Source organism: Rana temporaria, chromosome 6, assembly GCF_905171775.1.
Source record: "Rana temporaria chromosome 6, aRanTem1.1, whole genome shotgun sequence".
Taxonomy (NCBI): domain Eukaryota; kingdom Metazoa; phylum Chordata; class Amphibia; order Anura; family Ranidae; genus Rana; species Rana temporaria.
This window is the reverse complement of record NC_053494.1, coordinates 181,994,222-182,018,754: the sequence shown is the minus strand read 5'-3', so window position 1 is coordinate 182,018,754 and position 24,533 is coordinate 181,994,222. Positions and strand designations below refer to the sequence as shown.

The 24,533-nt window shown below is 43.7% G+C and overlaps 2 protein-coding genes across 3 annotated transcripts in view; both read right to left on the bottom strand.

Annotated features, from left to right (window-relative positions):
* The window catches only part of CCDC148 (coiled-coil domain containing 148), a 306,991-nt gene that overhangs the window by 257,346 nt on the left and 25,112 nt on the right, over nt 1-24,533 (bottom strand). The gene's annotated exons all lie outside the window — the stretch shown is intronic.
* Nucleotides 849-2,240, bottom strand: LOC120944091 (extensin-like). Its single transcript, XM_040357923.1, has 2 exons — nt 1,979-2,240; nt 849-1,901 (listed from the first exon to the last, which is right to left on the bottom strand). The coding sequence occupies exon 2, from the start codon at nt 1,799-1,801 to the stop codon at nt 875-877; it is 927 nt and encodes a 308-aa protein (XP_040213857.1). The 5' UTR covers nt 1,802-1,901; nt 1,979-2,240; the 3' UTR covers nt 849-874.

The following is a 24,533-nucleotide window of genomic DNA, read 5'->3' as shown; positions in this document are numbered from 1 at the left end:
TACATTACAGTGCACAGAGTCCCCCTTTACATCACAGTCACCCTTTTGCATCTCAACTCCCAGATTTCCCTTTCACTGTATGGGTTAACCAACATAATCTGATTGAAGCGAGACCTCAAGATACTCAGACATAAGGGATGCTCTGTGAACCATGATCTAAGGGGGAAACCGAGATCTCTGATGTACGGAGAGGACTCCAATGTGAGAACTCTGATTTATCCTAGTGTACTCACCAAGAGGCAGGATAGAGAAAGGGGGTGGGTGCTTCTGTTAGACAGCGATGGAGGGTGAGCTCACTCACCCCTTGGCAGATAGCACATCTCATCCTGGTATATCTGTGGCTGCTGGGTTGTAAGTTTTCATCCCCTGCAGCCATTAACCCTGCCGGAAATCCATATTCTGGTCAGAAAAATCTGTCAGAGTGTCAGGCAGTCTGAAACCCGGACACATGATTCCAAACCCGAACTGTTCTGGCGAATCCCGGAAAGGTGGCAACCCTAGTACCAATCCATTGCCAATTTTAAATTTCATTTTCCTTTACAGCTTTGATGAGTTGCTGGAATTGTTGATCAACAGATTGCAGAGGATGGACACCTACTTCCGCAACTGTATCCCCCCTGTGGAGCGACTTATCATAACACTGAGGTAATTTTTATTTAGCGCTTTGAATGTAATACACTCTATTATATATATATATATATATATATATATATATATATGTGTAATAAAAACCAAACAAAAATTCTGTAGGAACAAAATTATTTTAATATTTTAATCAACCAAAACATTGGGTCATTTTTTTTTTATTAGGAAAATATACACAAAGTGCACAAATACACAAAATATACAAAAATGTTTTATACATATTCCTTATTTACAATTGCTGTAAATTTGGGGAGGAGTCCTCTTCCCCGTGCGGTGACATGGCGACCGACAGTGCGTGGGCAAAAGGGGGCCAAGTGGAGGTGGTGCTGTCTTCCCCTGACCAATTGGAAGGTGGTGTTGCTTGTGGTGGTGGTGGTGTTCGTGTTGGGGCATTCCTGAAAGTCGATTGTCTCGGTCGATGTGGGTAATGTGATGTAGGTGTAGTCGTTAACGCAGGGTAAGTAGAAGGTGGTGGGTGGTAAGAAGAAAGTGTTGTAGGAGGCAGAGTACTGTATGTGACAGGTGGTGTTGAGAGATGAGGAAAAGGAGAATGAGGGTGGTAAGAAGAAGGTTGTGTATAAGGAAAAGGATTCAGAGAAGTGTGAGTGGAAGGTGTTGGCACTGGAGGTAAATGAGATAGAGTGGTGGTGAAAGGATGGTGCGCAGAAGTCGGTGGTGGTGTTGGTCGAGGAGGTTGGTCGGAAAGCTGTGGTCCTGTCCAAAGGGTAACGGGTGGTGGGGAGAAATGGGTCGTGGGTGGTGTTGGGACATGCTCGGTCCGTTTATTGGCATATGGGCCATAGGGTGGTGGTGGTTCGGATAAATCGTCAGCTTCTGTCGGGGGTATAAATGTCGAGATGTATCTAGCCGTACAGGACAGCACCACCGCTTGCAGATTTGGGGGAACTTTATCGATTAGTTCCCCCAGACATTTTGCTACATTTTGGCCATATGATCTATTGCTCATCCGGTCAGACATGTTGGTCATAATGTCCAACATACGATCCAGGGCTGGATCCGGAGCAGGAGCCCTCCTACGCAGAGCACGCGGAGGTCCAATATGCGCGATGTTAACTGGGGGCTGCTCTGCAAGTGGTCTTGTTGCATTAGAATTTGACGCCTCGGAGTGCTGCGGTTCCGGCTCCAGAGTAGCCATCGCTTGATCCCCCGATGCCACGCTCTCTCTGTCCCCTCTCTCTGCCACGCTCTCTCTGTCTACTACAGCTGTGGCAGCCTCGTCCCAGCAGCTTTCAGTACTGAAAAAAGAAATCATGTATTCAAAAATAATTTTAAAACATTTGGTTTACCGAGCAAAGTACAGATAATGGTTTACCTCCCCAAATCCAGCACCGGTCTCAGAAACTCCAATTCCTTTGCGTGAACGTATTCTCTCACCGAACATGCTCCACTCCCACTTCGCCGCTGCTCCCGCTGTGCCTTCAGCTGGCGAGCGTAGGCGTCCCTTATACTCTTCCATTTGAGTTTTAGAATTTTCACTGTAAAAAATAAAATAAAATAATATATATTATTTTCTTTGTAGGTATCTATCAACTGGACAATCGATTGCAAGTCTGCATTACTCGTTTCGTATTGGAAGATCTACTGCCAGTTATATAATTCGGGACACCTGCAGTGCCATTTGGGAAGTCCTGAAACCCATTGTGTTTAAAAAACCGGCAGCAGAGGACTGGGAAAAAATTTCCCAAGTATTCTGGGAACGCTGTAACTTTCCGAATTGTCTAGGAGCGATCGATGGGAAACACATCAGGATTGTTAAGCCCATGGCTAGTGGGAGCCAGTATTTCAATTATAAGAAATACTTTTCATTCGTCTTAATGGCTGTGGCTGATGCCAATTATTGCTTTACCTATATTGACATTGGTTCCTATGGAAGTAGTGCAGACTCTGCGATTTTTGGGAACTCCTCTTTTGGGCAATTACTTCGAACAGATGGTCTGGACCTTCCACAAAATAGTCCACTCCCGGGCACAAACGGCCCTCCCCTACCAAGTGTCTTTGTGGGTGATGAGGCTTTTGCTCTGAACACACACCTACTTCGGCCTTATTCAGGACATAATCTGAACGAAGACAAACGCATATTCAACTACCGGATTAGCAGAGCACGCCGCGTAGTTGAGTGTGCTTTTGGAATTTTGGCGAACAAGTGGAGGGTTCTCCACACACCGATTGTGCTCAACATGCAAAATGCCATTAGTGCTGTAGAAGCGGCGTGTGCCTTGCACAATTTTGTCAGGCAGCGCGATGGTCTAGATTACGAGGAGCCAGTCCATGAGACTCTGGAAAGAGCTCATTGGACTGGTGTACGTGGGAACACACAGGGGACACATGTCCGTGAACAGTATGCGGCATACTTTGTCTCTCCTGAAGGGCAGGTCCCTTGGCAGCTCAATTCCATTTAATTTATTGAACTTTTCAGCTTTTGACACGCTTATTTTGTGAAATATAATCTTTACTATGCTGTTTTGTGGAAAAAAAATAAAAAATGATTCATGTTTTAAGAAGTCTCATTCTAATTTTATTTTGATACAGTTTTATCATTGGGTTCAATAGCCCTATGATATTGTGTGCCATTTTATATTAGTGACATTCTATCTATTGTAAACTTAGTTTATGTATTTATTCTGTGGTCTAATAAAGGGCCTGTAAGTGACCGCCTAGACGTGGGTTGGGGGTCCGATCAGGACCCCCAGGGTACATCCGGGGGTTAAGTGGCTCTATATGTGTCCCCCTGCGTGTCACTTTCTCCTCCTGTGTAAACACAGGAAGAGGGAAGTGATGACACTGACACCAGTACACGTAGGCACAATCCCCTTTTGGATCTCCAATCCACTCCCCCATCCCCTTGTCACAGTATCAATGAATGCAGTGAACATATATTTACTGATCACTGCAGGCAGAGTGTAAGGTCCTGTGTAGCCCCCGTCCCCACCTGACGCTGTAGTCGCTAGGTCGATTGAATTTTTTTATTTTTTTAGATTAAAGATGTGTAAAATAATATTTTTTTTGAAAAATGTCACTAAATTTTTGGATTATTAAAAATCACAGAGGGGATCAAATATCACCATTAATAAGCTCTATTTGTGTGAAGAAGAGAACGCAATTTATGTTTATAAGCCATGTCGCATGACCGCACAATAGTCATATTTGTAAAGACACATTTTTAAACTTAACAGCATATTGGTACGGTAATAAATGCCTACTGTAACGACAAACAATCATTCCATTATTTCATTAGTGGCATTTTGTATTTCTGTTATGTTTTTTGATAGAGTTTACCTTTGCTATCATGGGACTTATTTATCCGTGCCCAGTTCTCATAGATTTGGCTCCCAATAGAACACCAAGCGTCCCAACGGGTGGTCCTCATTTTGTAGCCCGGTGCCCTGCTGTCATAAAGACAGGGGTGCTCCTTCACCATCCTGATGAAATTTTCAGGCTCCAGCATCGAAAGGGTTCTATCAAATTCGGCCTCCATTGATAAAAATGTGACTTTTCTTTATTGTAAGTAAAGTAAAATGGTGATTTCACAAGTTCCTGTAAAAAAATATGTCATTTCCTGTTTTGTTTTGGAGCTGTATGGGCGTCAAAACGCGCGTAAAAACGCGCATAAAAACGCTTGCTGTCGCGCGATACGCTCAATTCGCGCGTTTCCCATTACTTTCTATGGTAAAAAAAAACGCTCGAAAACGCCTATGTCGCGCGCTTCGCGCGACAAAAAAAGGTCCGGGACTAGTTTGAGCTTCGCGCGACAGGCGTTCAGGTGTGAACAGGCACCATAGGAAACAATGTTAAATCTGCCCTCCCGCGTTCGTGAGCAGTGCGTTTCAGGCGTAAAAACGCCTAGGTGTGAATGGGGCCTAAGAATCACTCGCATTGATACGCGGGCCAAAAAAGAGAGATACGACGGAGTATCCTGAGATACTCCATCGTATCCTTACTCAGAATATGGCCCAGTAAGTATAGGTGGCCTTACCATGTAAAGGGTAAAAAAAAAAGGCCTGTCCTGATGGGTTAGAGAGGAGTGGAAAATATTGTTTTTGTCCAGAGTGGGTCTTTAAGGTTATAAACAAAACACTTATTTTTTTAAATACAAAGCACATAGGTGTGAACTGGGGCTGACATGCAATATCAGTTTTAGGTTTCAATATAATTTTTTTCTGACAGAAGTAAATGGAATGTGTTGCTTCTAAACAAAAGGATAAGGTGTTCACGCAATACAGAAATAGCGACAGGTTCTGAAAATGTTTGAACAATGGCCAGTATTATACCTCCAACCCAGCTGTATGGAGTCCTTTCTGCACAGCACAATGGTTCCTGGCTTGTCGACATGACACCATTTAACACAGGGAACACTATTATATTACTCTTTGTGGGCACGTTTTTTCCCTTTATTTTCAATTACAGGTTATCCATTTGCGCTTTTAACATTCGGTTGTGGCGGCAGCAACTAATTGCCTATTAATTGAAATAACTTCCATAAAACTATACACATCCCATTCGGCATGTCTTGTAATGGCCTAAGAGAGTCGCGTTCCTAATTGCCCATGAGACGGGAGCTCAATTACACTGATATCAGGTAATGGATTGATACAAGAGTTCCTCTTACAAAACAATGCCTGCCAGGGAGATTGGGCATGGATGGAAGTACAGGGAAAATTTCCCTGTATGTGCGTCTTTATTCTAATCAAATCCAATTTCCAGAACAGTCATAGTTGTATCATTTACAAAGCTATCCACAACTCAGCCACCAGCTACATCACAAACCTAGTCCCAAAATACCAACCAAGCCGCTCTCTTCGGTCCTTCCAAGACCTCCTGCTCTCTAGCTCCCTTGTCACCTCCTCCCATTCTCGCCTCCAGAATTTCTCCAGATCTTCTCCCATTCTTTTGGAACTCCCTACCCCAATCTGTCCGACTGTCCGCTAATCTATCCATTATTAGACGATCCCTGAAAACTCTTCTCTTTAACCACTTAAGCCCCGGACCAATATGCTGCTAAATGCCCAAAGGCGTTTTTACAATTCGGCACTGCGTCGCTTTAACAGACAATTGCGCGCTCGTGCGACGTGGCTCCCAAACAAAATTGGCGTCCTTTTTTCCCCATAAATAGAGCTTTCTTTTGGTGGTATTTGATCACCTCTGCGGTTTTTATTTTTTGCGCTATAAACAAAAATAGAGCGACAATTTTGAAAAAAATTCAATATTTTTTACTTTTTGCTGTAATAAATATCCCCCAAAAACATATAAAATTTTTTTTCTTCAGTTTAGGCCGATACGTATTCTTCTACCTATTTTTGGTAAAAAAAAAAAATCGCAATAAGCGTTTATCGGTTGGTTTGCGCAAAATTTATAGCGTTTACAAAATAGGGGATAGTTTTATTGCATTTTTATTTTTTTTACTACTATTGGCGGCGATCAGCGATTTTTTTCATGACTGCGACATTATGGCGGACATTTCGGACAATTTTGACACATTTTTGGGACCATTGTCATTTTCACAGCAAAAAATGCATTTAAATTGCATTGTTTATTGTGAAAATGACAGTTGCAGTTTGGGAGTTAACCACAGGGGGCGCTGTAGGAGTTAGGGTTCACCTAGTGTGTGTTTACAACTGTAGGGGGGTGTGGCTGTAGGACTGACGTCATCGATCGAGTCTCCCTATAAAAGGGATGACTCGATCGATGCAGCCGCCACAGTGAAGCCGTGTTTACATACGGCTCTCCCCGTTCTTCAGCTCCGGGGAGCGATCGCGACGGAGCGGCTATAAACGAATAGCCGCGCCGTCGTCCCGGATTGCTCCCCGTGGGAATCCGACCGCCGCATGTATCGGGGGGGTCCCGATCGGACCCCCGACCCGCGGAAAGGCAAGGACGTACCTGTACGCCCATTTGCCTGTACGTGCCATTCTGTGGATGTACATATACATGCGGCGGTCGGGAAGTGGTTAAAGAAGCCTATCTTGCTTCTAACTAACACTGTTTTACTTTGTCCATTAGCTCACCCCCACAGCTATTACCTTTTGTATAAATTGACCCTCCCTTTTTAGATTGTATGCTCTAATGAGCAGGGCCCTCGGATTCCTCTTGTACCGAATTGTAATGTAACTGTAATGTCTGCCTTTATTTTGTTAAGCACTGCGCAAACTGTTGGCGCTATATAAAACCTGTATAATAATAGTTGTATAGAATATGGAATGCAACCAGCATTGTAATACATGGCCAGACTTGCCTTATATACTTTAAAGTGATTGTAAACGATCACCTTGTAAAACATCCCAGTTCAAAAAAAGAAATGAAAGGCAAAACATTTGTGTATAGATATAAGAAAATAAAATACCTTTTTTATAAGTGATCACATTCCCTCTGTTCTCAGCTGCATAAGAGCTGGGGGAGGAGAATCAGCAGGACACTGAGCTTCCCATTGAATGGCTGTGCAGCGTGGGGGGGCGGGGGGGTGTCAGGACAAATCTGATAATTGGAGAAGAGTACACAGAGTTCCCAGCATAGCTAGAGAACAGACCACAATGTGCTCTTCTGCTGAGTGTGGTCCAATCTTGATATGAAAGCAAGGGAACTAGCACCAACAACAGGAATTTTACATAAAGGAAGCAATACAAGGAGAACAGTATACTTTCTCATACAAGTACAAGTACGTGGTACAGCAGGCATATATCAGGAATATGAAGTGTTGCGAGAAAGCACGCTCATCTCAGTGAACATTCACGGTACTACTTTATGGCATGAGAATGTGACTCCTACATGCGCGGGAGTAATATGATTGAAGTCTGGTTAGCCAAGCATTTGTAGGTTTGGAACCCGGAAAGAAAGACCTTGAAAAAATGGTAGTGCCTAAGACTGATGGGAGTGCTGACAGCACAGCACTGGAGGGCATCGCTTGCTGGGAAAGTCAGGCATAATGTGCTGTGATATGCTGTAATTAACAGCTCCTAGGGACCCCCCCCCCCAAAACAAATGGGATAGATTTTATACCGCTTTAAGTATGCATTTTCAAATCTGAAGATTAAAGTGGTTGTAAAGGCAGAAGGTGTTTTACCTTAACCACTTAAGGACCGCCTCCTGCACATTTATGTCGGCAGAATGGCACGACTGGGCACAGGCACGTACCTGTACGTCCCCTCTAAATGCCCAGCCGTGGGTCGTGGGCGCGCGCCCACGACCCGGTCCGAAGCTCCGTGACCATGGCCACACCTTCCCCCTTTTTCACAGTGGCAATGTCACTGATCGTCTGTTCTCCGATATAGGGAAAGGCGATCAGTGACGTCACATGTCCAGCCCCGGCCCCCCACAGTTAGAAACACATATGAGGTCACACATAGCCCCTACAGCGCCCCCTAGTGGTTAACTGGGGTCCCGCGATCGGTCCCCGGAGCTGAAGAACGGGGAGAGCCGCGTGTAAACACTCCTACAGCCACACCCCCCTACAGTTGTAAACACACACTAGGTGAAACATAACCCCTTCAGCGCCCCCTGTGGTTAACTCCCAAACTGCAACTGTCATTTCCACAATAAACAATGCATTTTAAATGCATTTTTTGCTGTGAAAATGACAATGGTCCCAAAAATGTGTCAAAATTGTTCGATGTGTCCGCCATAATGCCGCAGTCACGAAAAAAAAAAAATCGCTGATCGACGCCATTAGTAGTAAAAAAAAATATTAATAAAAATGCCATAAAGCTATCCCCTATTTTGTAAACGCTATAAATTTTGCGCAAACTTTAAACGCTTATTGCGACAAGAATACGTATCGGCCTAAACTGAGAAAAAAAATGCCTTTTTTCGATCTTTTTTGGGGGTATTCATTATAGCCAAAAGTATTTTTTTTTTATTTTTTTCAAAATTGTTGCTCTATTTTTGTTTATAGCGCAACAAATAAAAAACCGCAGAGGTGATCAAATACCACCAAAAGAAAGCTCTATTTGTGGGGAAAAAAAACGCCAATTTTGTTTGAGAGCCACATAGCGCGACCGCACAATTGTCAGTTAAAGCGACGAAGTGCAGAATCGCAAAAACTGGCCAGGTCCTTTACCGGCGTAATGGTCCGGGTCTTAAGTGGAGGGGAGAAGCCAGGATCGCCAGTGGGGGACCCAAGAAGAGGAGGATCGGGGCTGCTCTGTGCAACCATTACACAGAGCAGGTAAGTATAACCTTAAATTTTAATTAAAAAAATGGTGTCTTTACATTCACTTTAGCTCTGCTTATATTTAGTCCATGCAATTATATATGTACAAGGGAGCAGTCATATTTGCCCATTACACAAGCAGCCTTTGCGTCTTGCTGTTTATTACTCTCACTGATTCTGTCTGATTAGATATATAGAATCAAAAGACTTTGCAGGCTTTAATTATGTCAGACAGCTTGCAGCCAGAGAACACGGAGCTTAGATAAGATTCACGGCAAGAAAAAGGTAGATTTTTATGAAGCAGGTTATTTAGTAATATTGTAACGTTCTGTTGACTTATTTTAAGTGTCATTTTTAATTTAGTTTAATTTTCAATGTGTGATAATCGCTAAAGTAAATGCTGCAATTTTTTTTATCTATATGAAGCTGTCCACACACACACCATACATACTCTAGATCAGTGGAAGGAAACCAGGGAGCGCTAAATGTCCACAGGTTAGGGGCGCAAATTACTTGTCTTGCCTTGTTTGCTTTCAACCCACTCTATGAAAATAATTTTACTGTTAGGGGTCCCCACAACTTGGGAACTTTTATCAAGGGGTCACGGCATTAGAGGTTGAGCACCACTGCTCTAGATGCTGTTAAGACGGGGTTATAGAGCAGTGATGGTGAACCTTGGCACCCCAGATGTTTTGGAACTACATTTCCCATGATGCTCATGCACTCTGTAGTGTAGTTGAGCATCATGGGAAATGTAGTTCCAAAACATCTGGGGTGCCAAGGTTCGCCATCACTGTTATAGAGCATTACCCTTTAAATCAATGGAGGCGGTGGACAAGGGTCGATGCCTCATGAAAGCAACATGCTCCTTAACCACTTCAGCCCCGGAAGAATTTACCCCCCTCCTGACCAGGCCATTTTTTGCAATACGGCACTGCGTCACTTTAACTGACACGTTAATGTACGTTGTACCCAAACAAAATTTACGTAATTTTTTTCCCCAGAAATAGAGATTTCTTTTGGTGCCATTTGATCACCTCTGCGGTTTCTATTTTTTGCGCTATAGAACAAAACAAAGAGCGACAACTTTGATAAAACACAATGGGCTAGATTCAGGTACAGCGGCGTACCATATGCACTACGCCGGCGTAAAACAGTGAGCCCAGAACCGTATTCTCAAAGATCCCGCGCCGTACGTTGCACCGGCGTAGTGTAAATAGGCCGGCGTAAGGCCGCCTAATTCAAAATAGGCAGGTAGGGGGCGTGCCTCATTTAAATTAGCCGTGACCCCATGTAAATGAATGGCCGTTCTTACGGCGCATGCATGCTCAGAATCACGTCGCAAATACTCCCTAAGAAACGTTGACTCAATGCTTTCGACTTGAACGTAACCTATGCACAGCCCCATTCACGTACCACTTACGTAAACGACGTAAAATTAGACGGCTGTTCCGACGTCCATACCTTAACATTGGCAGCACCTCATATAGCAGGGATAACTTTACGCCGGACGTAAGGTCATTTACATAATCTACGCATAAATCTACGGAAGCGCCCCTAGCGGCCAGCGTAAATATGCACCCTAGATACGACGGCGTACTAACACTTACGTCGGTCAGAGGAAGCTGAAATTCAGGCATATCTAGCTCCCAGAATAGCACGCATAGATACGATGGCGCATCTTCTAACTTACGCGGCGTATCAATAGATACTCCGACGTAAAGGCTACGTGAATCTAGCCCATAATCGTTTTTGCTATAATAAATATCCCATATTTAAAAAAATAATAATTTCCTCAGTTTAGGCCGATATGTATTCTTCTACATATTTTTGGTAAAAAACAACAAAAAACAAAAAAAGAAAAATCGCAATAAGCGTATATTGATTGGTTTGCGCTAAAGTTATAGCGTGTACAAAATAGGGGACAGATGGCGTTTTTATTATAATTTTTTTTACTAGTAAAGGCAGCGATCAAGTCATTAACTGTGTTCCTTAGGTGTGTTCCAACTGTGGGGGGGATGGGACTGACACAGCGCCCAGAGGCGATTCAGTTCGCATGTGTTGCGCTTTACAAGTTTTTCACTCACTCACTCACTAGGGGAGGAGAGAGAGAGAGATCGGTGGTGTTCATACTTAGTATGAACACACAATCTCTCTCCTCTCCCCTAAGAGAACCGGGATTTGTGTGTTTACATATACAGATTACATTGCGCCTGCTGGGCACTCACATCGGCTACAGGGACACGCTTCAGCCCAGAGGCATCTTAAAGAGTCAACATACAGCTACGACGGGCTTGAGCAGGGGAGCCAACCTGGTCCGAAAGCAGTTGACCATTTCAATACAGGGCACTTTTACACCCTTCCTGCCAGGTAAATTTTCAGCTTACAGCGCTGTCGCACTTCGAATGAAAATTGCGCGGTCATGTGACATTGTACCCATATGGAATTTTTATATATTTTTTCCCCACAAATAGAGCTTTCATTTGGTGTCATTTGATTACCAAAAGACCGAAAATATAAAATTTTGTAAATAAGTACATTTTCTCCTTCACTGATGGGCACTGATGAGGTGATACTGATGAGGCGGCACTAATATGCAACACTGATGGGCAATGATCAATGGCACTGATAGGCTGCAATGATAAGGAGGCCCTGACTGGCATTACTAATGGGCACTGGCTTGCATCCCTAAAGGGCACTGACTGGTATCACATGTGAGTACAGGTGGGGCACTGGTGGGCATCACTGGTGGGGCACTGATGGACATCACTGGCGGGCATCACTGATGGGTCTGCATTGATAATCAATACGCCGATTATCAGCGCAGACCCCCCCCTTCACTTCCTGGTTACCATGTGATGAGCTGTGATTGGACACAGCTGATCATGTGGTAAAGAGCCTACGTCATAGGCTCTTTACCTAGATCAGAGATGTGGTGTGTCGGACCGACACAACGCACCATTGGTTGGGGGCATGCACAAGCGACTTATCCTGCTTGACGTCATAACTGACTCAGGATAACTGATGCCTGCTGCAGTCGTCATTTTGCCATCGGCTGGGTGGAATGTGGTTAAAGAAGACTGGCTAACCTCCCCATTTGTTTGGCCTTGCTTACCTGAAGGTGGTATCTGCACATTTCCGATACTCACCCATCCAGTGGATCCAGCGTTGTCCCGCTGAGATCCTCCCATGCCTGACCACAGCTCTGTCCTGCATCGCCATGTTCTCTCTGACATCGAGAGGCCCGCCGGCTCTTCCGGTAGGCCTGCCCCCTCCTCCTTTCCTTGAATAAATGGCTATGCCTCCTGGGATATGTGACGTACATATCCTGGTAGGCACAGTGGGCAGTGTGTGTGTAAGTCACCTAAGGCAAGTGATGTGCATGGGTAGGTGGGGTGGACTTTAAGTAATAATAAAAATAAAAAAGTAAACCAATAAAAAAAATGTAATAAACTAATAATAATACAAAAATAAATAAAAAAAAGCACTGCCCTATTCCTGCAGAGGAAGGGAGAAGAAATGGAGAGGCGGGATCGTCCTCTGGAAGCTGAAGGTCTGCTTTAATTGATAACCTAACACGACACAACATAACGCTACCGCTCCTGTGTGAACAACACTGTGTGGTAATATCCATGGCAGGCATTGACAAGCAGCTATGAGGCTTTAGAAAATCAGAAAAAATGCTGCATAACCACATGGTATTGACACACATGTGAACAAGCCCTCAGGGACCCAAATGTCCCCTCGACATTGTAAAAAAGTGCCCGCTGCCTACTTTAACCTCCCTGGCGGTATGATTCTGTCTGGAATTACGTACCAAAAGCGGTACAATTATTTTGCAAGGAAATTTGGCGTTTTATACTGTAGGCCTGTCATTTTTAGAAATAACTCACTTAAATCTGACCAAGCAAGAGTCTTGTAGGCATCCCGGGTATAAAAATTTTTTTTAAACAAAATTATAAATTATAATATAATAAATAATTATAAATAATTATAACAAATAATAATATAATTATAATAAAAATTATTCAATAATGTAATCAACTCAAAATCACTGAAATTTGCTCAGTTGCAGAATTGTCGCTGTCATTATTATTATTTTTTTATGACGAATTTCCCCACAAATCGCTATCGCACAATTCTGCAAGTGATTATAATTTATTATCGCTGTTTTCTAGCTGATCTAAAACCATTTTTGACATAAAGGGACACTTTTGGACAATCTACAGTTTTCAGGCAGAAAGAACATTTTTTTATTATATAAAAGTACATGTAGGGCACTGGGCAGACCACTAGGGACAAAGGGGGTGTGTATTTTTTACTTTTTTTAATTTGGCGCCGTTCTCCGCTCCCGTGCGTCGTAACGTCGCAGGGAACGGAGATCGGCGGCACACGGAGACACTGTGAATCGAGCGAGGAGGTCCCGCTCGCTCACACAGCGGGGTGGCATCGCTGGATCCAGGGACAAGGTAAGTAACTTGCCTGTGGATCCAGCGAGAAGGTAAGCCGCGCCGCTGCACACTCTACACGTCCAGCCCGAGCGTGACTCGGGGTTACCGATCCTAACATGAAAAACCAACCCCGAGTCACGCTCGGGTTTACCGCCAAGGGGGTTAAATAGTCAGCTGGTGGTCCTCTATCCCCAAGGTTGGCACTATCTTTGCCATTGCACTTATTAGGATAAGGAATGCTATTTTTTTCAAACGAAGAAAAGATAATGCCCATTCAGATTCCCTGAGAAAGGTGGGTAAATCGGTGCTCTGGCTAATGGTGTCTTCCTAGCACCCATTGCATCCAAAAACAAATATGCTTATTTTTGCAGGTGGAGTACAGTTATACTTACTTGTTTTAGCTACAAAGCCTAATGCCGCGTACACACGCGGCATTAGGTACACACCGCGTCAAACCCATGAGAACGGTCTGATGGACCGTTTTCATCGGACCAAACCGATCGTGTGTGGGTGCCATCTGTAATTTATCCATAGGTTAAAAAAAGCAATCTTGTTTTAAATTTAACCGATGGATACCTAACCGATAGAACAAAACCGATCGTTTGTAGGCACGTCCATCGGTTAAAAATCCACGCATGCTCAGAATCAAGTCGACGCATGCTTGGAAGCATTGAACTTCGTTTTTTTCAGCACGTTGTTGTGTTTTATGTCACCGCGTTCTGACACAATAGTTTTTTTAACCGATGGTGTGTAGGCACCACTGACCATCAGTCAGCTTCATCGGTTAACCGACCGTTCTCATTGGATGGACCGATCGTGTGTACGCGGAATTAGTCATAGATATCCGTGCTAGCCAGCTGTAAGACGTTGTATAACTGTACTCTACCTGCAAAAACAAACATATTTGTTTTCAGAGGACGAGTTGCTCAACTTCATATTGAATGTCCCCAGACTTTATTCTCTGCAGATCAAATATGTGAATGGGGAAAATACTGCATTATGGCCACTAGATGGTGCTGACTATCATAGAAAATAAGAATGCACCTCAGTGCCTTCTACTGGCCATAATGCAGTATTTTTCCCATTCCAATATTTAATGTGCAGCGAATACAGCTTGAGAACAACCAACTTTATCCACATTTGCACAGAATGAATTTACATGCAGATTCCATGAAGGAACGGCTATGCAATTTTTTTTATAAATGCACCCCTAACAGTTTACAAAAAAAAAAAACTTTAAATAAATGTCTTGTGTAGCTGAGTTTTCAAGATAAAAGACTAACTAAATGGCACCATTAACCCTTTAATTTCTGGATCTCTGCACTTCAAACGAACAGCAATTACACAGTATATAAATACTGATCAATGTACTGAAACAGTGTCTGTGTTAAATAGAACCTACTGTTTTTTTGTAGTATCTTATGTTTATCTGCTTATGTAACTGTGATTAGGACCCCAGCCCATCATCTGCTTGTCTTTCACTGCCTTGCCTTTCCTTGTTTCTGTCTGCTGCCAGCACAGACTTTACTTTTGCTGGGGACCACCCAAGGGATTTTGTTTCGTCTTCCTTTAGACCAAAGCTGCCGAAGTTTGTAAGCTTCTGTATTTGATGGACACTTATGTTAGTTTTCCGTCCAAATGCTGACTGCTAGGTCACTGTTTGTTCTATAGACTTTTCTTTTAGTTGAAGAAAATGTTACTTTAAGTTTTATCTCCAGCCATTTTTTTGAATGTGTGGAAGGTTTATCACTACTTTTATTTCCCACTGTTCTGCGGCCCCAGAGGGGAGATTTCCCTTCTGTTCCAGTCACAAAATGTCACCAATAGTGCAATTAACCTTACTGAGCCTCAATCACATCACCTCAGCAGTTATGTTGCACATTACCTGTTGAAATGAAAGAAGTATACAAATCACATGTGTGAGAAGCTCAGGGTGCTGCTGGGAAGATTTTAAAAACGAGGCTTAGTAGCGTTGGAGGGCCACATGGCCAACGTCTTCAAAGAAAGGGGACAAATAAGTGCTCTTATATAGAACTGCTGAGGAAAGGGGAAGCCAGTAGGGGTTAGCGCACCCTCTAAGGCCGGGTACACACGAGAGGATTTATCAGCGGAAACGGTTTTGATCTCATGGTTGTACTAACCATGAGATCAAAATCCCAGCGGAATTCCGTCCGCGGTGACGTGTCGCGCCGTCACCGCGATGATGACGTGGCGACGTGCGCGACGCTGTCATATAAAGAATTCCACGCATGCGTCGAATCATTACGACGCATGCGGGGGATGGATTCGGACGGATTGATCCGGTGAGTCTGTACAGACCAGCGGATCAATCCGTTGGAATGGATTCCAGCAGATCGATTTCTTAGCATGTCAAGAAATTTTGATCCACTGGAAATCCATCCCCGGGGACAAAAATCTGCGGAAACAGATCCGCTGGATCGTACACACCAGGGGATCTATCCGCTGGAGCCGGTCCGCGGATCAATTCCAACGGATCGATCCTCTTGTGTGTACGGGGCCTAAAGGAAACCTGTATTCCGAAGAACTGTTGGGGCAAAGGGACTGGAAAGCTCTCTTGACATGTGTACAGGGCTTAATATAAAACAATAAAAACAAATGATATAAAGTAATAAAAAATAGAAAAATAAAATCATAACAAATTGCTTTCTTTTATTAAATGTATCTTTGGGAGTAATATTTTGCTGACCATCATCTGTAAAATGTTCTAGTCTGAATTGGTACATTTTATCATTGTTTATTGTATATTTTGGCAAGTAAACCACACATAGGGGATTATTTACTAAAGGCAAATCCACTTTGCACTACAAGTGCGCTTTGAAGTGCAGTCGCTGTAGATCTAAAAGGAACATGCAAGAAAAAAAGAAAAAAGAAAAAAACTCAGCATTTTTGCTTGTACATGATTGAATGATAAAATCAGCAGAGCTTCCCCTCATTTCAGAGCTTCCCCTCATTTCAGATCTTTCCCTCCGATTTACAGCGACTGCACTTCCAAGTTCACTTGGAGTGCAGAGTGGATTTGCCTTTAGTAAGTCAACCCAATGGAGGGCGGTTTGCAGGTCTGGTGCAAGGATTTTTGAAACCCCCTTTGCCCTGCCCATGTGTACCCCACCTTTTTAATGAAGCGCCCATCAAATGCAGCCTACCAGCACCCATCAATGCATCCTCACCAGCGCCCATCAAATGCAGCCTCAACAGCGCCCATCAATGAATGTTTGCTTGCTTCCATTCATTCAGGAGTCTGGACACAGACACAGTCCTCCTCCACCGCTGCCATACTGACATGTGTGAACGGAGCGGCAGCTGCCTGCTGATGCTGAGACTCAATTGCTTGCTACAGAGAGAAGAGAGTAGGAACACGCCCTAGGCAGCAGTGTGCCCTAGGCGGCTGCTTAGTTTGCCTAGTGGTAGCACCGGCCTTGGCTGTGTGTGTGTGACCTCAGAATAACATACATACCGTCATGCATTTTAAAAATGTGTCACTGTCATTGAGAATGTAATCCAAGTTTGTTTATGAGAAGCCCCCAGAACTTGAAGTGCTACTGGCTCCCCAAGGTGTAAATCTGCCCCTACAGCCAGCAGCTAAGAGAAGGTAACATTTGTCCAACTTCCAAGGTGAGAGATTCCCTTGTGTTTCTAAGGCCTCGTACACACCGACAGACTGTCCGCTGAAAACGGTCTGCCGGACCGTTTTCAGCGGACAGTCCGCTGCCGGATTTCTGTCTGATGGTTGTACACACCATCAAACAGAAATCCGCGCGGACACGATACGCGGCCGCGCCGTCGCCGATTACGCAGCGACGTGCGCGGCCCTGGAAGGTCAATGCTTCCACGCATGCGTCAAATCACGTCGACGCATGCGAGGGCTTTCGGCCGAGCGGACATGTACGGTGAGTCTGTACAGACGACCGAACATGTCCGAGGGACAGGCTTCCAGCGGACATGTTTCTTATGCATGCTAAGAAATTTTTGTCGGCTGGACAAATGTCCGCTGGAAACCTGTCCGATAGGCCGTACACACGACCGAACATGTCCGCTGAAACTGGTCCGCGGACCAGTTTCAGCGGACATGTTCGGTCGTGTGTACGGGGCCTAACACAAATTTCTTTAATCCTCACCAGGAGCCATGGCAGGAAGGTTCCTTCACAGTATGTTAGTGTGTTCTCTGCTTTTTGTATTTAGTATTTAGATAATTGCCGTTGGTTCCAGGCCATTTTTAAGGAAAGCAGCAAGAGATGTGCATGGTGACCTGAGTGGATCTGAAGCTGGCCATACATAGAAAGATTTTCATTCAAATATTTATAGAAAGCTAATTTCTCAGAACATTATTTTTTTGCCATCATTAAGTCAATTCATTTTCTTGGAAAGCCCATAAAATGTTATCCAGACCTGCTATTCGAATGGAATACCAGATGTATTAAACAGGTGTGATTACAATACATACAATTTTTCCCAAATGAAAAAACACATTTATAGTAAGAATTTCATTTGTTCGAGAAAAAGTTTCCATCCTGCCTCTTCGAATTCTCATCACTATGGTGGAAAACAATCATCAATTTGACCCTGATAACTATTTGAAGATCATGCAAACGTTCCATAAATGAAGCGTTTCAAACAAAATTCTACTCATATATGGCTAGCTTCACTGTTGGCATGCCGTGGCTGGCAGGGATGGACTGGCCATTGGGACCACAGGGAGTTTCCCGGTGGGCCGATGGCTCAGTGGGCAGGCTTCAGTGACAGCAGACTGCTGCCCCCTCCACTCCTCTGTCTCTCCCTCCCCTGCAGCGCTCACCTGGGGGGGAACAAAGAAGCAGGGGGGACGACAGAAGAGCATGGGGGGAGGGGACAGACAGCTGACTCAACAGCTATGGCCTGGGAGTTTCTCACTTCTGCCTAATCTTGTCCCATGAGGGGGGCACTGAACTGATTCTTTGCCCCGGGAGAAATAATGTCTAGCTTCCCCACTGGTACTGCCTTTAAGAGTACCAGTACCCACTGTTCTACTCTAATAAAGTAGAACGGCTAGTGGCTAGTGAAGGGGGAGAGGGGGCTTGGGTGGCCGGGGGGGGGGGGGGCGGGAGTTGTCTGGCAGCCATGGGAGAGACCTGTCAAAGTGGGCCAGTCTGGATGAAGTCCAGGGCCAAATTTCTGTCCCAGTCCAGCCCTGGTGGCTGGTTGTTTTTCACCTAAGGTCTAAATTGCTCTTTGAGCACTTGACTTTTCACTGTGTCCCCATTATATCTGCTTAACAAACTGTTTTAGTCTGTGGAATGTTGCAGTATCATTCATGTCTATTAAATATTTCATTATTCCAGAAACAGCCAACCTAATCTATAGCAAGCAATCAGACTTTAGCCTACAATCATATGGCAATCGCTTAATTTTTCTTTCAGCTGTAAATGATCATCTTGGATTCTCAACAGAATTAAGCAGAAATAGCTTGCAGACTATTATTGATTCCCACAGGTGTGCTTTCACTGTATACATAAACTCTTTTTTAAAGACTTGGAAATTAATGCAGCCTTTTCTATTTTGGTCCAATGTTTGTCAAAATTCCCCCTATTAGAATAAATGAGCACCATTCTTAGTATAGTCAGCATACCACAATTCGCTTTCTGGGAAGGTTAAAGGGGTGGTTCACCCTAAAAACTACTTTTTTTTATTAGACTGTACAGCATATTCACCCGTGGCTTCGGGGTTGCGAGTCCCGCGGGAGTGGGCGTTCCTAACATGTCTGTGATTGACATTTTGACCAAAAACGAGCTCCCCCCGTCGCGTAAGCCGCGTCATGATTGGCGAAAGGCGCCGAACAGCGATGCGCATGCGCAGTATAGCGCCGACTCGCCGTTCGGCTCCTTTCGCCAACCGTGACGCGGCTTACGTGACGGGGGGAGCTCGTTTTTGGTCAAAATGTCAATCACAGACATTTTAGGAACGCCCACTCCCGCGGGACTCGCAACCCGGATGCCACGGGTGAATATGCTGTACAAAGGTATGTACAGCATCAAAAAAAAAAAAAAAAATAGCCTTAATCGTATTGTAATGTGGGGGGCCAGTCTAATAAAAAAAAGTAGTTTTTAGGGTGAACCACCCCTTTAAGCTATTTTCAGTGATGATGCAAAGCTATAGGTGACATTACTTAGGCCACATACACACGATCGGTTAAACCGATGAGAACGGTCTGATGGACCGTTTTCATTGGTCCAAACCGATCGTGTGTGGGCCCCATCGGTTATTTATCTATACGTTAAAAAAAAAGCAATCTTGTTTTAAATTTTACCAATGGATACCTAACCGATAGAAAAAAAAAAAAAAGATCGTTTGTAGGCACGTCCATCGGTTAAAAGCATGCTTGGAAGCATTGAACTTCGTTTTTTTCAGCACGTCGTTGTGTTTTACGTCACCGCGTTCTGACACGATCGTTTTTTTTAACCGATGGTGTGTAGGCACGACTGACCATCAGTCAGCTTCATCGGATGGACCGATCGCGTGTACAGGGCTTTAGAGTAATTGAGATTACTTTGCTCAGTTTATGCTTGTGGACATTAGACCTACCTTAGCAGGTGGCATGTCAGAACGTGGCATGTCACCCACCACATTAACGGTTTGCGTGGGCGTTGCTATCCCAAAATTAGGCTTTCACATTTGAACACAGCACATACATTCAAACATAAAAAGACCAAGTTTGACCTGCTTTGCCTGCAACATAAACACATTTCCAATAGGACATGCTGTGTTAAGAGAAATGCAACGTAAAGCAAAGTAGGTCAAACACAGTCTCGGAATGATCATCCGCACCGTATCATTGAGGTAAATGGGAGTCTGCTGAACTAAGTTTACAGTGCATATTAAACACATTTCAAACACAGGTAAATAACCCTATACACAAGCTCTAAAGCTTATCTGGAGCCTATTCAATAAGTTATATTCACGCTTCTGATGTCCAATTTTGTTAAAAAGTGCACATTTTAAATTATGTTGTCTTCCTCTATCTTTTTATATGGGCCCTCAACACACAAAGAAAAAAGCTAAAATATTTTTGGCCTTAACAGCACACGGAAATGCCTATATGTATTCATTTTGATTTGCATTGTAGGGTCAGTTGCATTGTTTACAGCATTGGTTGGCCCATAGGAAATTAGTATGATGCCCCCAGAAAAAGTGTAGCATGGGTTACCAATTATTATGTGAAAAAGTACTCATAAGTGTTAAATATTAACAGGACTGCAAACTCCAAAATAAGTTAATCACACTATCAGGGCCCCTTTGTGTACCACTTTTGCGGAGGAGACTCAGGAGTCACTCTCCCCAAGAAGTTATTGCCATACATCCGGCCATTAGAGAGTTCCCCACAGAGGAGGCACAAATGAAAGATATCCACTTAATGCTGATACCTTACAGCAGTAAGGTGAGAGGCACAGAGGTGTCACCCACACTGCAAGTAGAGACACCAATCACCATTACTTCACTGTTGAATGTACAAAGAATCAAGCACTTTCCTTTTCCACTGCACTTTGTTTGGAATCATGTTGCTATTATTGGGACTTTTATGTTTATTCTTTTATTATTGCATCAGTCACTTTATCGGTACACCAATTTACTATTTTTGCAATCATCATTTTATTTGTCATTTATTAACGTCATTTTGGTTTATTGGTTTAGTATATGTCAATGTGGATAGCGCAACACCAACCCCCCTTTTGGTTACCAAATATTAATGCACAGGTGTAATCCTGCCTAAAGAACTGTTAGGCACACTTGAAAAGTGGGGTTGAGTGAGGTCAATCTGCAGATAATGATATTTCCTTTTGGCTACCTATATCTCTGGATACCACAATCTCAAGTCCAGACATGATAGTTTTTTTAGCATAAAGCCGGCCATGGACAGTTCGAATCTCGGCCACTTCAGCAGGGACCGCCAAGATTCTAACCATTTATGGGCAGGGTGATTGTACCTAAGTTGATCAATCGACCAAGCTGGGTACAACCAGCCTGTGAGTTTTTTTGCGATTTTAGCCAGCAGCTATAACCGCTAGCATTGATCACTCTGTGTTCCCCCTGCATGAACGACTCCCAGCCAGTGTTGATGGGGGAATCAAGCACCACATATGGCCAGCTTAAGGTTGATAAGGGGGTCTTTACCATGGCTTTTTTTATTAGAATGCTGTTGCCCTACTTCTATCTCTTACCAAAATGAAATCTTAGTACTATCAGATAGTACAGCTTGCTACTGACGTTACTAGTCAGTGTCCGTAAGAGACCAGAACTGATCTTGTGTCTCTCTCTGCTGTTTAGAAGGAGCACAGCCATGTGTCTGGTAAGCAGCCTACCAGCCAACTAAAGGAACATACATGGAAGACTGAGAATGATGCTGATAATTACGAGAGTGGGGTTGATTTACGAAAGGCAAATTCACTCTGCACTGCAAGTGAGTGAGTGAGTGAGTAACTTGTATAGCGCAGCAAATGCGAACTTAAAGCGGTGGTTCCCCCTAAAACAAATTTCTAACAATACATTCGTAAGACCCGTTACACTGCGGGTAGGCTGGCTTTTGTTTTGTTTTTTTAGTACATACCTCGATCTCGGCGTTTCGTCCCTTGGCGGTGGGCGTTCCTAGTTGATTGACGTTCCTCCGACGGGCGCATACTGCGCGTCACGACTTTCCGACAGAAGCCGAACGTCATTGCGCAGGCGCCGTATAGAGTCGGCTCTATACGGCGCCTGCGCAGCGACGTTCGGCTTCTTTCGGAAAGTCGTGACGTCACGTATGTGCCCGTCGGAGGAACGTCAATCAACTAGGAACGCCCACCGCCAAGGGACGAAACGCCGAGATCGAGGTATGTACTAAAAAAACAAAACAAAAGCCAGCCTACCCGCAGTGTAACGGGTCTTACGAATGTATTGTTAGAAATTTGTTTTAGGGGGAACCACCCCTTTAATCGCCTCAAGGCGCTTGGCATCAAGAGTATTACAGGTCTTTCAGAAGAGGTGGGTCTTTAGCTTTTTCCTGAATGCCCGATGGTTTTCTTTCAAGCGGATGGTCTTGGGTAGAGCATTCCAGAGCTGTGGTCCTTGGACCGAGAATCTTCGTTCTCCTTTCGATTTGTAGCGGGATTTAGGAATTTGGAGAAGGTTTTGGTTGGTTGACCGGAGCATGCGCTTGGTGACGTACGGTTTTATTTTCTCGCTTAGGTATTGAGGAGCTTTTCCCTGTGTACATTTGTGGGTGAGGCAGAGCGTCTTGAATGTCACCCTGTCCTGTACGGACAGCCAGTGGAGGGACCTCAAGACTGGGGAGACTGATTCCCACGGCTTTTTACCTGTTACCAGTCTGGCTGCCGTGTTCTGGACGACTTGTAGACGTGCCATCTGGTATTTTGGTAGTCCTAAGTAGAGGGAGTTTGCGTAGTCGAGTCGTGAGTTGATGATTGTGCCCACCACTACTGCCGTGTCTTCTTTCGGGATAAAGGGGATGAGTCTACGTAGCATGCGGAGCAGATGATGAGAACTGCTGACGACTGATCCTATTTGTGCATCCATCGTCATGTCTGCGTCGAAGATGACTCCGAGACTTTTGATTTTTTTGCTTGGTGCGATGGTTTGTCCGAGGATGGTGGGTGGTGTCCATGTGGTCCTAGAAATGGATTTCTTATTTGCGTGAAGGATGAGTAGTTCTGTTTTGGATCCGTTAAGTTTGAGGGAGCTTTCGGTCATCCAATTGTCGATCAGTGTGAGGCACTTTCCAAGCACTGAAGGTGCACTTGGAAGTGCAGTTGCTGTAGATCTGAGGGGAAGATCTAAAATGAGGGGAAGCTCTGTTGATTTTATCATCCAATCATGTGCAAGCCAAAATGCTGTTTTATTATTTTAAAGTGGTTCTAAAGTCAAAATGTTTTTTATTCTTCCAATGGATGTACACAGAGAAAAGGCAGAGTGGAGATTGTTGGCGGGGGACCCCAGAAGAGTCGGTTCGGGGCAACTCCGTGCAGTACCCATGCACCAGAGCAGGTATGTATAGCATCTTTTTTATTTTAATAAAGAAAATAGACTTTATAATCACTTTAGCATGGAATATGGTAGCATGCAATTTACCATGTTACTGCAGCGCATTGTGTGAAGGGGCCTAAAGGTACAGTATCTATGGCCGTTTCCTTTTAAAGCAGCCTTGACAATATTAAATACCTTGCAGGTAGTTCTGTTAGACAAGGGTAATTTGATGACTTGTGAAACCCCAACAATTAAAAAGAGGGAGGAGAGACATGGACAGAAAGTATCATCCAAACCACCTAAAATAAGATTTTCAGACTGGCACTAACCCAGATCTGTCTTTAACTGGGACAGAACTATATTTACATTCCCAGGTGTCCCTTCACAAATTATTTTCTAGTTTCATTCTGCTTTTTATTATATAGCTGGCCATCTTCTGTATTAATAAATGCAACTCTTGGAACACAATGCATTATGTTACTCTCAGGATATATCTGTGAAGACTTTGAAGTCTTATGCCGCGCACACACGATCACTTTTTGTGATGAAAAAAATGAAATTTTTCCAACTTCATCATTAAAAATGATGTTGCCCACACACCATCGTTTTTGAAAAATGATGAACAAAGCGACGGCACTCTAAAGGGGAAGTTCTATTCGCCTTGAGGCTGCTTTTAGCTGGTTACTTGTTAGTAAAAGAAAAACGATTTGTGCTTTTTTGTCTGTTACAGCGTGATGAATGTGCTTACTCCATTATAAATGGTAGTTTTACCTCCCGTCTCATAACTTGATTCTGGGCACGTGCAGGTTTAAAACGTCGTTTTTGCCCACAAACGATCATTTTTTACAACACGAAAAATGACATTTTCAAAAATGACATAAAAAATTGAAGCATGTTCCAATTTTTTTTTTGTCGTTTTTCAGAAGACGGAAAACGCCCACACACGATCATTTTAAATGACGTTTTTAAAAATTTCATTTTATTTCATGACAAAAAGTGATCGTGTGTACACGGCATAAGAGCTCCAAGCAAACATCTAAAAACGTATGTCTAATAGGGTTCTAATGCCGCGTACACACGATCACTTTTTGTCATGAAAAAAAATTTAATTTTTTTATCATGAAAAAAAATGAAATTTTTCCAACTTCATCATTAAAAATTATGTTGCCCACACACCATTGTTTATGAAAAATTATGAACAAAGCGACGGCACTCTAAAGGGGAAGTTCTATTCGCCTTGAGGCTGCTTTTAGCTGGTTACTTGTTAG

Coding starts and splice junctions, on each gene's coding strand:
- LOC120944091 (XM_040357923.1), bottom strand. CDS start 1,801: ATGGCTACTCTGGAGCCGGAACCGCAGCACTCCGAGGCGTCAAATTCT.